This window comes from Diorhabda carinulata, chromosome 5 (genome assembly GCF_026250575.1).
Source record: "Diorhabda carinulata isolate Delta chromosome 5, icDioCari1.1, whole genome shotgun sequence".
NCBI lineage: Eukaryota > Metazoa > Arthropoda > Insecta > Coleoptera > Chrysomelidae > Diorhabda > Diorhabda carinulata.
In genome coordinates, this window is record NC_079464.1 from 22,611,267 (window position 1) to 22,625,806 (window position 14,540).

The 14,540-nt window shown below is 31.8% G+C and overlaps 1 protein-coding gene across 1 annotated transcript in view; it reads right to left on the minus strand.

Moving 5' to 3' along the window:
* The window catches only part of LOC130893880 (protein Shroom), a 214,015-nt gene that overhangs the window by 119,514 nt on the left and 79,961 nt on the right, over positions 1 to 14,540 (minus strand). The window contains exons 2-5 of the mRNA XM_057800320.1: positions 12,427 to 12,766; positions 9,798 to 9,932; positions 1,104 to 1,380; positions 407 to 1,031 (exon numbers count right to left, since the gene is read on the minus strand). Of these exons, the coding sequence (XP_057656303.1) occupies positions 407 to 1,031; positions 1,104 to 1,380; positions 9,798 to 9,932; positions 12,427 to 12,687 (1,298 nt within the window). The 5' untranslated portion in view covers positions 12,688 to 12,766. The remainder of the gene's footprint in view (positions 1 to 406; positions 1,032 to 1,103; positions 1,381 to 9,797; positions 9,933 to 12,426; positions 12,767 to 14,540) is intronic.

Below are 14,540 nucleotides of genomic sequence, written 5' to 3' on the forward strand. Positions count from 1 at the left end.
AACAATTCTAGTTGTCTTATCTTGACTTTGAAGCAAATTGGCAACTTGTGGCGTGTAGCCTTTTCATCGGACTTGAACATGTCCAATTAGTTGAAGCACTGGCAATTTCGGCAACCTTAATGGGCAAAATTCGACCACAAATATAACCAATATACATTATTTCAATCAGTTTACAAAAATTGGAAGTATTGTTAATTTCAAAAAGGCGTCTTGAATAACGTGCTTACATAATTCAATTAAAACGCGAATCAAAACGAGTAGATAAACCTAGTCATATTTACTTTGTCTTACTTAGCTAGGTAACACTTACTGCGATGAAAGCTATCCAAACAAACAACTTTTACAATAATTGTTATACAACTGTGTAAAAAATATGTCGATAAATTATTTTATTCATGATACATACCTGTTACTAGAATTATTGGGTAGGCTGGTATTTTGATGCTCACTCTCTTGCACTGTGTATGTGTTTAAAGGGAACAGTTTGAGTTTATTAGCGTTATTGTTTCTGCTTTCTTTGTCTTTCCACGAATTCTCTTTTTCTCCGCTCATATATAAAACGCTTTCCGAATGATGTCTCTGTGGCGTTTGTACTCTGGCACTATGTGCTATCAATTGTCTGGTTGTACTGTTCGAATTATGATGAGAACTACTATGAGAAGTCACCGAAACGTCACTCATAGAACCGTGCCACTTGAGAGTTTCACTAGAGGAAGCACTGCCCGAACTAGTCGTAACAACACTATCTCGCCCCTCACTTCTAATGCTTGGATCTTCTGGCGTTATTTCATCCCAAGTATTGGAAGACATGGGTCTACTAACTACTGCTTCGCTATCTCTTCTTAACCTATCTAAAAATGGTGTGGAAGTCGAATCTGTGCTTGAAACGTAACTATGATATCCTTCGGACTGCGCGTATGAGATCTGTTTTTGGTGAATGTGCGTCAACATATTTCCATCGTGTTTAGTGTTCATTGGATCAAAGAGCGAGTCTTCGTAATTACGAGTGTATTCCATAAACTCTTCTAAACCTAAGACAATTTCCAATTTCATGGTTTTATGAATGAAGCAAATATATGATTCAAATAAACGAGTATGCTTACCTGATTCGATCAATCCATGAGTAGGTTTGATATTTTCATCGCAATATTTTGGTTCTTGGTATGATCTAGCGTATTCTTCTAGCTCAGATTGAGTTAGTTGAGGTTTGGTGGAGATGTCCCTTTCAGGAGGAGATGGCACCATGTAATCCATATCGCCCAGAATTTTTCCGTCTTGGTCTACGGTTGGCAAGAATATTCTATCATTTACTTTATCGTAACGAGATTCAAAGGTTTCTGGTGGGATTTTTTCACATTTTTCCATAACAGTTTTGAGTTTCTGCAACGAAACAAGAAGCATTTATAGTATTATGATAATATGAATACGCCTTTGAAAATACTTTAGTTGGTTAGCTTACAAAATAAATGTAAGTCTAAAGATTCTATTAAGCAAGACTTTACTTATGCTGTGGGAAGTAAAAACATATCATTCATTTCAATAATCAGAAATATATAATATATATATATATATATATATATATATATATATATATATAATAATGCATCTAAATGTTCTTGATTTTTGATAAAGACTTAAAGAAAAGTCGAAATTTCTATTTTTATAATTTTATTATTTTTATACATTTATACATATCTCTTATATTGTATTTGACCATAATTTCATTCCCAGATGATGAATACATAAGTATTTGAAAGTTTGGAAAATATATTGTTAGTCCACTTTGTTGTTTCATTGCCACATTCCCAATAAGAAACCGCTTATATTTATATATATTTCTTGTTTCTCATCTATAAGTGAAAAGAAAGAAGGGGTTGTGGTGGATTGTTTTATTTTTGGGAAAATAGCTTAATATTAACGAAATATCGACAAAAAGGTCGATGAATATCATGCTCTTCAAAGGAGATTTAATTCAATATTTGTCGAGTATTAGTAATAATAAAAATGTTAAATACTACTTTGGTCTTTGAATATTAAGGATTTGATTGTACGCTATCTTAAGACTATGTTGTTTAAACATTCCGGAAAGTTAAGAAGTAACTGATATGATCAATAGACATAAATACCTGAGCTGTTGTTACTAGATGTACTGTCGATAGAATGTGAGATTCGTATGTAGAATTTGTCAACCCCGGAAAATATGAATTCACAACGTGTTCTAGCCTAATGACTTTTGTGTTGCTGTCAACTAAGATCAAGGGATCCGCTACTATAACATATTGTTAGGGGTAGCGTTTTACATAAAATGTTGATTTTGATTGATTTTGACCATTGTAGTCAAGCGGAACTCGTCGTCGAATAGAAATAAATGACATTCTATTGCCCAATTCGCTCTTTCGTTGCTTCATTCTCGCCTGTACAGACGGTGAAGTGGTGTAAGATGAGAAATACTTCTTCAATCGTGTGGAACCGATTGGCCAAACCTCAAGCATGTTTTACGCGATCTATAATCCTCCCGGGATTATCGAGATCCAAGGGACATTGTTTACCCTCTTCATCGAAAATTCAGAAGAATTCTTCAAAGGGAAATTTTAAATAATTTGTAAAAAATTACATAAAACTGACTAGTTGTTATCAAATTTCAATCGTCTCTGTTCAATAAAAGACGTTTTTTGAAAATTTCAATAAAATAGTTTAACTAATTATAGGTATTCCAATGTTTATGCAAGTTATTATATTTTCAGTATGATTGAGTATCAAGAAAATCGTTAATTATCCTCGAGACCATTCTTTTTCTTTATGATTCTTCACAGAACCGTTATCTCAGGAAATGGTATCTGACATAAAATATTACTTCGATAAACATTGGTATTTACAAAGTCAACATACAATTATTTAATTAGAACTTCTATATAATTGGTGTACTCATTTCCAATCAATTATTGTGAATTTATTGTTATGTAGAGAATAGAAACATCATTTGCATTAATCTTGTTGGATTTTTTTGTCTAGCAAGTAACTTAACAGTAACATATATATCCAAAAAAATAAGATAATGCTGATTGATATTAGTAGCATTCTGGGTACGGACCGGGCCCCGTTTATTAAAAAATGTAGAAAGATTTTTAGGTTTGTACAAAATGAAAATAAGCATTTAAAACTTTCTTTATTATCTTTGAAATCCTTGACCCTTTGATTCTCATGAAATTCAGAGCTATATATCGATATTTCCAGTAACTGGTGCATTAACCAGATTGGTGACTTTCGAATGACAGTAAACTAAAGACTATTTCAGAAACCTGGGCTCAGGTTAATCACCTATCAGCTGATTGCGGATTCTAAATGAGAACGAGATTTGGATAACAGTTTCCAAATGTCGCGTTCAATTTTTGGGTGGAAATTTCAATTTTAAAACATGATCTAGATTCTAGAATAACTGCATTAATTCTTCTATGATATTTATTTAACTGTAGAACAGATTCTACATATTTAATGATTGTTAGAGAGCAGCCATCAACGATTTGTCCACTCATACCGATTTTGCACTAAAACTATTTTCATGATAAAATACCGAAAATAATGAAAACTGCAAACCTCCGTAACTTAGGGAAATCACCGATTAACTAAATTGATCCGGATCAAATTCCGAACTTGTACCTCAAACATCGTTGTACCTCGAACATACCTTTCAAATTAAAACTTCGCGGTAATTTTAACTCCACTGTGTAATTGTTTGTCATGCGTCGACAACAACTGACAATGTAAACACTACTCTGATCATCTGTTGACGTTATCAAAATATAAAGACTGAAAATAGTCGAAACGTCAAATTTTTAATTGTCTTTCAAATAAATTAAAATAAGTTTGAAGTACAACAGGTTTACCTATGGCCACAAAAAGTTAACGGAATGGATTATCGAGCCTTTTTTAGTTAAGAAGCAGATAAATATAATAATTAATCAAAATATTATATAGTTTGAAATTGTGAAATGTTTACATATGGTATGACTTGTTCCAAAATGTATCATATAACTCACAACTAAATAGAAGAACAAACGAAAAAATGTGTATGTTGATGATGTTAAGAGGATTTCAATGACCAACATTTTTTCGATTGTGTGGTCTCAGATGTGCTTGACTGAAAAAATGTGTAATAATCAAATCGAAGATCAATATCATGCTGCTTTGTTTTATCTTACTTTAAGGGTATCGAGCACAAAAAATTTTTCCATCAGGTAATGCATGGCAAGGAATGCTTCGTTATGATAATTTTCATCATCATCGTTTTGAAAAGCCATACCAGTGAGTTACTTTCACGGCGTAAAAACAATGACTTAACCTTTGCGTAGCTGTCTGTCTTCGGAGGAGAACTTCAACTAAACTTTTATTCTAAAAATGGCAAACTCCTCTGTTTGCGAAGAGCACAAATTATTCCTCTTGTATTGCGATGTGATCACCACAAGAATTCTAAATTTTCTAAATATATAAATCAAAAACTGAATATATATTCATTTCCTTTTAAATTACTGGTATATTAAATAGCAAAGAATTTTGCAAACGAATTTGTGCATACATTTCTAGGTTTTTATTTATGTAATGCTTTCCAAAGATATACTATATCTAATATTTTTGGATTGGTTATATCTACTATATCTATTATATTTATTATTGGATCATAAACTAGCTTACTAAGTAGTTATTGCATTTTTTCTCAATGTTTTATTCGTTATTATTTATAAGTCATCTGAAGCACATCCTCTGTATCTTCCTAATGTGTAACCATTAGTAATTGTGTCAATTTGTGATGTTGTTGTTCTCATTTTTGTTAAGAGCGATAATAACTAGGAAGATGCTTCTTCTATAAAAATTTTTCAATTAAAATTTATTACTTGGTACTGATTGCTTAGTAGTACAGCCAAATTAAATGATATATTGTTGGATCAAAAAAATGCCTGATTTATATCTATGAAAATCTGTAGATAACAGGAAAAAAGTTATAAATTCATAATTGATAGAACTAAAATAATGTTATTCTTGTTTTCCCACGACATTCCCTTGCTAATTTGTTGGAATTCGATAGAATTCCTATAGTAAATGATACAAGTATATAGTCTCGAGGGAACGTGTCGATTTTAACTCTATTAATAAATGCAATTTGAATTTATGTTATTAGATACAAATACTGTATTCAACAAAAGTTAGTCCTTAAAATTTATCATTTAGGTTAACTTTATACAGGCACGATAAAGTGGTTTACATCTATAAAAATAATATAATAAAAAATATAATAATATGACGATTTTTCATGACTTAACTACATTAGCATTACTGGGATAAATGAATTACGAAAGTATCTAAGGATGGGAGAAGGGAATGAACAAACTATACATGTGACAAACAAAGTTTGGAATAAATGCATACAAACCATCCGTATTCACTGTTTAAAGAATTTAAGAATTTAAGAGAAGTATGATGATTAAGATGATAACGATAATAACTTACACGTTCCATAAAAAACCCCCTAAAGACAATACAACTAGTGCACAAATATCTATACTTAATACATTCAAATCAGACAATAAAGACGATCTATAAAAAATCATTCATATCAGTAATGACATTTTTTAAATTAGACACCAATATGTTGATTATCCAGTATAATTGGTATGAGAAATTTTAATAATTAACACGGTCATGAGTCATTTCTGCAAATAGAATCGATACATAGTGTTTACGTTCAATGGCCTTGTTGTGATCTTTGTAGGTGTAGTCCAATATTGCTAATCCATTTGTATAAATCATTATAACAACGTTATAGTTATAATATCTGAAGATTTCACATCTCATTTGTACGGTACCTGTTCACTTTTAGAGTGAAAATGAAAGAAAAAAGATTCATACCTGAGCTGCATTCCCATAATTGTGTCTTTACGAGGGAACATCGCTATTTATAACAGTTATATTATATTATATTAAGTCGGTAATAAATTGCTATAAAAAAGTAACAGTAATCTCAATAAAGCGTATACTACAGACTATTTTTATGAACTAGATAGTAATAAAGTAATAAAATAATAAAGATAGTACTAGTCCAAAACTTGCTAACAAGCTATAAGTACCTGTTTGTCAATAAAAATTTAGAAATTTTGTTTTATTTTAAATCCAAGAATCTCTTGCCGACAAACTTCCAAACATACGATTTTAGGTTTTCTATTTCCAGTTGTGTATTCTCAACAGTATAGTTTAGTTGTGCAAGGTGTAGTGTGTAATCTACTGTGTATTCTAGTGTGATAACGAAAATTTTGGAAGGGCCGCGTAAACGCCGAAAAATTGGTCCTTTAACAGTTGATAAAAAAACATTAATATTAAATCATTTAGACAAACTATCAGGTAAAAGTGTTAATGACACAGGAATTAGTAATACGTTTGTTATTGGAAAATCTACGAGTTTTTAAAGAAGAAAAATGTGGCGATTTTCAATTAGAGTGGCAAGATGAAACGGTGATAAATCGAAGACAGACTTAAATAATGTATTCACTGCAGGAAAGGGGTGCAGACCGATAATAGTACATATCGGGAGATTTGTTGAAGGTGGTTTATTGACTTATGAATCCACTCATTGCGGTCATTAGCACAGAGACATGAATGCCGATGTTTTCAAAGATTGGTTCGAATAAATGATAGATATTCTTTCTCAGAACTGTATGATAGTGATAGCTATGAAATCATCACTAGAGACTTTTAGAAACATTGCCCACAACAAAGTGATTAAAAAAAAGTTTTACAGAATTGGCTAAATTTCTGGAATATTAAGTTCCGTCCCTGTTCTTAGAGAAGAAACTGTATTCTTTGTGTTTCCTCCATAAAGATAATTTCAAAAAATATGAAATTGATGAAATTGCAAAAAATCGTAGAATGAAGGTGGTTAGATCTTCACCGTATCACTATGAACTATACTCGATTGAACTGGTATGGGCACAGATGAAGGGAGAAGCTTTAATTTTAAAATAAGTAATGTTAAACGGTTGTTTTTGGATGTTTCAAATACTGGGAAAAGGCAGTAAATTATTAGATTGAAGAAGAAGCGAAAATTTGGAAGTTCGACAATATTATGATGATCGAGCTACATATTGTGAATATTGGATGCAATTTTCTGAATTGGATTCTGATGTGGATTTATAAGAAGTAGCCCTAAAAAATATTTTAACTGTCTTCTATAAGTAGTGCCTATGGATTACGAAAACTTTTCATTGCTATCTCATTCATAAAAATAGACCAAAGAATAAAATGAACTCAAGTATTCAGTTGTTGGTAATTGATGTTGTATCTATATTTATTTTATAAATATTTTAATTTGTCATATAATTATGATTATAAATTGATTGTATTTATGTGTCAATTGTTTGAGATAGAACCCAAGAATATTTTTGAAATCATAACAGATTGTTTAAACGAAGAATTTAAGGTAGGAAAGGGAATGATAGTTCCGATAAAAAGTGAACAAGAATATGGAGGAAATAGGAAGGATAACAAGTAAAGTAATGGAAAGACTGAAAGTTACTAGATATTTTATTGAAACGTCACTAAAATAGACCGATTATGAAATTTCTGACTTGTTCCAGAAAAGAAGCTTTCGAAGTGTGTCAATAGGAAGTATTTTCTTCGGTAACAAAGAAGTTAACATTGGTGGAAGATACAAGTATGTTTGAAAATCTCAGTTTCAGGCCATGTACCTAGTTAGTTGTGCTCACATTTTAGAAAAAGTTCAGGAAATCAGTGGATTGTTGAGAAAAAATCTCTTTTAAACAAGGCGTGATCGATCATACTATTAAGGTGGATACTTTGTTATAAATAAGTAAATGAAGCAAAGATTGGTAGTCCACATATTTTTCAGGTGGATGTGGGATTCAAAATGTTAAATTATTTGAAAAATTTATAAAATAATGGGTTACCATCATTGTGCTATCCTGGTGTAAACTTATAACTAGTTTTTATTCATTCCTCTAACAGTATATTTCATTTTTATATCATGAATCTTAATTATTGGACATCTTAACTTTCGAACTTCCCAGGTAATAAGAAACGAAAAAGAATACTTTTATACACAACTATTTTCCCATGAAGATGTTGCTACATGCTAATCAAAGATAAACAAAACGATTTTTTAGCCACTCTAAATATTTGTTCTCTTTCACAGGTAAACACTGCAGTTAGTGGCAGATATAAGTATTATACTTTTCCCATAGATGGAATGTTGTAATTCAACCGGTCTATCGATATCCCAAGAATCTTTACTATAACTGTGTACATCTCGATGAAACTATTCAATTTTATTTGTTCTATGTTCTCATATTTTTAGAAGGTGCTCATAAAAATTTCATTGTAGCTGGAGTAGAATAATATTCATAAATTTTCGATTACTGCGACAAACGGTCAGTGAAGTAGCCCAATCACTTTTTTCAATAAAATTATCAAATCCCAAAGTATACTGATTATCTGTTTATAGATATGTCTTGACGTCTATCCATAATTTTATTTTCCTCTATTTCCTTTCCCATTGATTTGAATGAATTTTGCAAGGTGTGAGAAACAAAAAACAACCGAGACTTCATTCTTAATTTCAATATAATATATCTGTCTGAGAAATGAATTTCATATCACTTAGTCTAGCTTGTGGTAGATTATAATTTGTTCCGATTATTTCCAAAGTGTGAGAAATGCGAATGATCTGTAGAACCAAAAATACGTGGATGTATGGCATATTTTTACTAATTAATTGTCAATTGTTTGTTTGAAGTTAAATACATTATTTATGTATCACTTCACTGCTGAAGATTGGCTTCCAACTTGTTATCTGTTTCTTTTATATGCGAGAGTCTTCCTCGTCTTCTTCTATTCTGCGGTTGATACATTAATGTTTTCTTCGGTCATCTATTGTGCTTCATCCTCCCATATTTTCATTTTGCATTTGCTCTGTTCTGGATATCCTGCACTATCGTCTCAAGTGGACCATTTACACTGTGTCTATTGTTTTCTCTTCTCCTGTTTATCTGACAGTTGCATCTATACGTTAGAATGGGCTCCACTATGACTTTGTATATTGTCATTTTTGTGTTTTGGTTCATTTTTTATGACCAATGCACTGAGTTCAGAATTTGTATATTTTTTCCCCTTGTTTCTTTTATTTTCCTAATTACTATTCTCTTGTTGGCATAGGAAATGGATATAATTAAATTTTTTTATCTTCGTACGTTATTTTAGGGATTCTGTAAAGATTATTCTTAGTCTTAAATTAGTGCTCATTCACCATTTCTTCCAGTTTTCTTTCTACTTCTTGTATATTTCGTGCTTCAAAATTCACGGTTCACATTCTTTCCGAATTACTATTTCGGAGAATCGTTGATACAAGCATTCCAATAATTGTATTTCATAGTCTCAACAAAAACTTTGAATTAATATAATGAGATTTGTGAAGAAATAAGGAAAAAAAGCTGATAATTCCTATAATATGGATTCAACAGTTGTACACAAGATTTTTCAACTTAATACTGATTACTCTGGCTTACTGTAGATGACCCACTTGAATTTTTATAATCTGTTTAATATATAGACACCGCCAACTAAGATACATAGGTATATTACTTTAATCCCTAGTCTACATTATGTAGTTCAGTGTATGTTGGAACACCTTATTGTAAATATATTTTATCTAGTTCGCAACACGTTTTAATAAATTCGTTCTGATAATCAGCTGCCAGCCTAAAGCAAGTTTGAAAATGTCTATAAATGGTACTGACCTGTTGAGTATATGCTGAATGTTGTCTTTTCATATAAGGTCTTGTGTACGTTACTACCTTCTCTTTAGGATAATTGGTATGGTCTGTCCATGACTTTGACCTATGCGAACCACCATTGTTTTGGTTGCGAAGTGCCTGTAATTAAAAGAAAAAAAAATGTAATATATCTCAATTAACGGTTCGCAGTGCTGTTTTCATGAGGAAAAATTATATTGCTTGAAGAGCAATTTAATTTGTATAAAGAATATACGTGGAATACATTAAAATTCACTAAAATTCTCCAATTCATTTTATCGCTAATTTTTGGCGTAGTACTTATCAAATATTCATAAAATGTTCCTATGAAATACATTTTGGAATATATTTAGAATCTTGAAGAATAGAATAATTTACATTAAGTCGAGTAGTAATAGTATATTTAAAGAAGTGGATTATGTTTATGAATATTGTAAATACCTATAGAATTGGTCACATTACCATATCCAAAATCGTCTAATGAGTTTTAGACATCAATGAAAATACTAGTCGACAAAAAACGATTTTTTTGTAGTAACACAAGAATGATTACCATATTGTGATAAAATGGGCTTATACAAATACGAAAATGAAAAAAATAATTGTAAGACGTAAGGTTATATTTATAGAACTATATTCATTGGTAAAATATTTATTAAAAAATGTGTTTTTTAAATCGTATATATTGATAATATTTATAGTTTATATCTAATAAACATGCCTCACATCTATTAAAAACAAAAACTTAAGAAAATCACTTTAAATATCAATTAGCTCTACTTTTTCCTATTATGAGATGTTGCATTTCTCTTTTTAAAAACCAACAGTGATCACCCATCATAGTCGAATCCCATCTTCCTTGATACCCAATTTCCATTGTTCTAATATCTTGGATACTGTCACGCTGCTCATCACTGACAGCTCCCAAATTTTCGGGAAAACATGTACGATGGTAATGAAGGAAATGAATTGTTGATAGTTTGGATCCATATTGTTGCTCCAAAATTCCCACACTACACTAACAAAAGCCTTCCATGCTCTAGGTTCCTGTCAGGTGAGCTTTTTTTGCAAAATTGTCATCGTCCAGCAATTTTCTTATTTGTGGCCTAATAGAAATACCTTCCTCTAATTCAGCATCCCTCAACTGGGGAAAGACTTCTCTAAGGTATTTGAATCCATCACCCTCTTTATCCATAGTTTTTCATAAATCCAAGTTTAATGTGAAGAGGGGACAGAAGGACATTTTTGGGATATACATAAACTTAACATTTTGAGATTCCGGTTGAAAATCACTTCTTGCTTGCCAATTTTTTTATATAGTGTTCTACTTCCCGACTTTCCCATAGACAAAGAAAACAGCAATGTTGCGTAAACCCTCCTTGAAGTCCCATTAAAATTCCAATCACCTTCAGGTCCCCACATATCTGCCACTTATACTTGTATTTAATTTTGTCTAAAAGCAAGCGAATATTTTCATGTTTCTTTCATCTTCACAGACACTGCTTTTAAACTGTATTTAGACGAGTCAATAAACAGGCGCTAACAAGTTCTATTCCTTAAGACGGAAAGCAAGAAGTTTAGACTGTTACTTTGATAATCCCAAATCACGTGCTAAATCATTCAACTCACTTTGAATAATCAAATGTGGCTCGCTGGAACTGGTACTGGAGTAAAAATAGGGTCGGTGCATTGTTCTTCGGAGCTTCCTGATGATACGTTTCTCCAGTATCTTCTAAAACAATATATTGCGGATCTAAAGGCGCAATTGATACTGGTTAATCTTCGTTATGAGGAACAGGTCGTATAGCAGACGGCCAATTTGGATACTTGATCTTTTGCTTTACTTTCTTAGGGGCCCACTGCTTGTCTTGGTCTCCAATTAAAGTAACAAAATATTTGGAATAGGCTTTTTTCACATTTTCAGAAAATATCTTGGCTTGTGATTTACCACAAATTCTCCACAAATATAATAAAATTTGTCAGGAGAAGTTTTGCAACTGCTGCGCGTCTTTATAATTACTTTTTGCACTATGAACAGAAAACCACTTACTATGAAACTCAACAGAATACTTATTTTTTAATGTTATTTTTATGTTTCTTATTCTGAATAATACAGAGCAGGTATTTTTTCGGCCATAAAATTTACCGATATTAAGCGCCTCTTTATAAAATTACCTACCTGCTAATGTAAACAGGGATAATTAAGCTATTGGAAAGTGGTTTGTGTTAGGGCTTTATAAATATTTTTTCTATTATTGGACGGGTATTTCCATTTTAAAAATGAAGGTCTCACAAAAAACTAGTCGGCCAATGAATTAACTGATTTATTATTATCATGAAGTAAAAATTGTTCCTACACTTTCATGCTACACTTTAAGCTTGTTCCAAAACAGGTTTGGTTTAAGAAAGATCCTTTGTGACTGTAGGTTCTAGGACGAAAATTGACTAATGAAAGATTAATTGAACAAATACAATAATATACTCGGGTTGTTAATTATCATTTTTAAGCATTGCAGAAAGATAATTTAAAATATTCACAAGCTGAAGGAGTTTATAAAACATAGATACTGGAATTGAAGTTATAAAAAAACTTTTTTATACAATTTTTCCTTACCTGTGGAGTTTCCGCAGCGGCAGGCACAGGCCACGACGGAAACTTTTCGTGTCCAGGTCCGTAGTTGATGGATTTGAGACTGGAAGAATCTCTAACGGGTGGCGCAGGTGGTGGAGACTCGTCATCTCTTAGGGTTCGTTGATCATTTACTGTCGACGGAGTGAAATTTGAACCTGACTGATCTTCGAGATATGCGTAAATAGAGGTTGTTGATTTATTACTAGCTTCTTTAAGATTTGGAGTCGATCTAGATGGCATCATTTTGTGAATAAAGACTGAAACGGTCTTAAGTGCCGAAAATTGCGGCTTTTTCCAAGTCTCGAAGCCATTAGCTTGTAATCTAGAAAAAAATATAATTTATAATAGCTTATACTCATGTTTTTTCGTTTATTTTTTGATTTATAATTTAGCTACTTTTCGTTCGTGTTTCGAACTCGCTCACTGATATATATCGTGAAGCCGGTCCCGTTCTATTACGTTTATAAAATCTAGAATTTGGCGGATGCACCGATACAATTATTTGTATTGTTTTTATAGGCTGTTTGCATTACGTTGTGATTGTTTTTATGGAGCTCTTTTTGTTTTCTACGTTGCATATAAATAAGCTATAATTTAGCAGACTGAGTCACTAAAATCATTTGTAGCCATAATGAACACATCGAAGAAATAAACAGCAAACGATGCATTTAAATAAATTAGTGTGCCAAAAATTGGATAAGTAAGTAGTATGTGTCAGTGGATAGTTTACTGGACGTAAATAAATTAATTCCATCGTTTGAAAAAAGTGTTTAAATTAATAAGAAGAGGATTAGAAGAACAGTGATGAGAAAATATATAAATTATAACTGCAGTTCCGTTTAGTAAGGAGAGTTCAATTGCGAAGGCATGAAATACAAAAGTGAAAATGAACTATTTCAGTCGACAAAACCGCAAATAAAAGATGTATGCTAGAATTGAAAATAATTTACTAGATGTGTCAATTGAACTCTTTGAGATTTGTGAAATTAATTAGGTTCAACAAAATTGTTGCGAAATATTATGTTAAAAAGTCCTTATGCTACACTACAGATATGTTACGAACAAATCCAAGATATAGGCCATGAAGCTGGTCCTGTCCAGTTATATTGGAATTCTAAAATTTGGCGAGGTCGTGGCAAGTTTGATATACTTTTTATAAAAAGCGGCGAGTTTTTTATGTTGTTTTTGTTCAACTAATTTTTAGGTGGATCTTTTTATTTATTTGTTTTGTTTGTTTATTTTCTAAAATTTTTGAGAAATTTGTTTTGGTTATATAAACAAGTTTATTTAGCGTAATTAGTCCCTATAACCTGGTGGACAGGTTCACCAGCCAAATAGCCGACGATAGGGAATAATGCAGCCTCAATTATATCCACCCGCTCCCCATTTAAATTAAAAAATAACAAAATAAAACAAAAAACAAATGGAAAAACAAAACAAAATACAAAAACAAAAAAAATATATCCTCAAATCGAGGGTTTTCCGGCCTGCAAAACTTCTTGCGCTATTACACCGCTCTTATTTGAGGTTTGAACCCCACGTTACTAAAGGTTTCACGCGCTCCCGTTATGAGGTTTTTCAGCCAATTTTTTCGTTCGGGAAAACCGGCTGGCATTTTCATATCCGACCTGTGCTGACCTTAAGTGGCGTTCGGTGATGTATTAAGTGGGAGCCGCCAGTTTACAAGCTGAAATGGCGCGCACCTTATCGACCCTGTTTTTTGTAGCCAGCTCCACGTCTATATCTAATTCAGCTGTGAGGGTTCATGTGTTAGCCTGGAAATCGAGCCGAATTATTCCACCAATTTATCCTTCTTTTATATCTTGCAATCTGGAATTTTGTTGAAGTAACAAAGTGAAGTGGGACAACAACAGACTACATTAAAAACAAATTTAGATACTTTTACAATTGCTATTGTCAGTCGATAAGGTTCAATGGCCATATAAAACTATCCCAAAGTCGAATTACTAATAATTATTTATAAGATGCGTCGTAAAGATAAAAAATCGTGAAATGGTTTCGGTCTATGAGGAAGTTCGATATTCTCCAATCCCACGATTAATGAATTCATCAAAATAATATACGAGAACTGTACA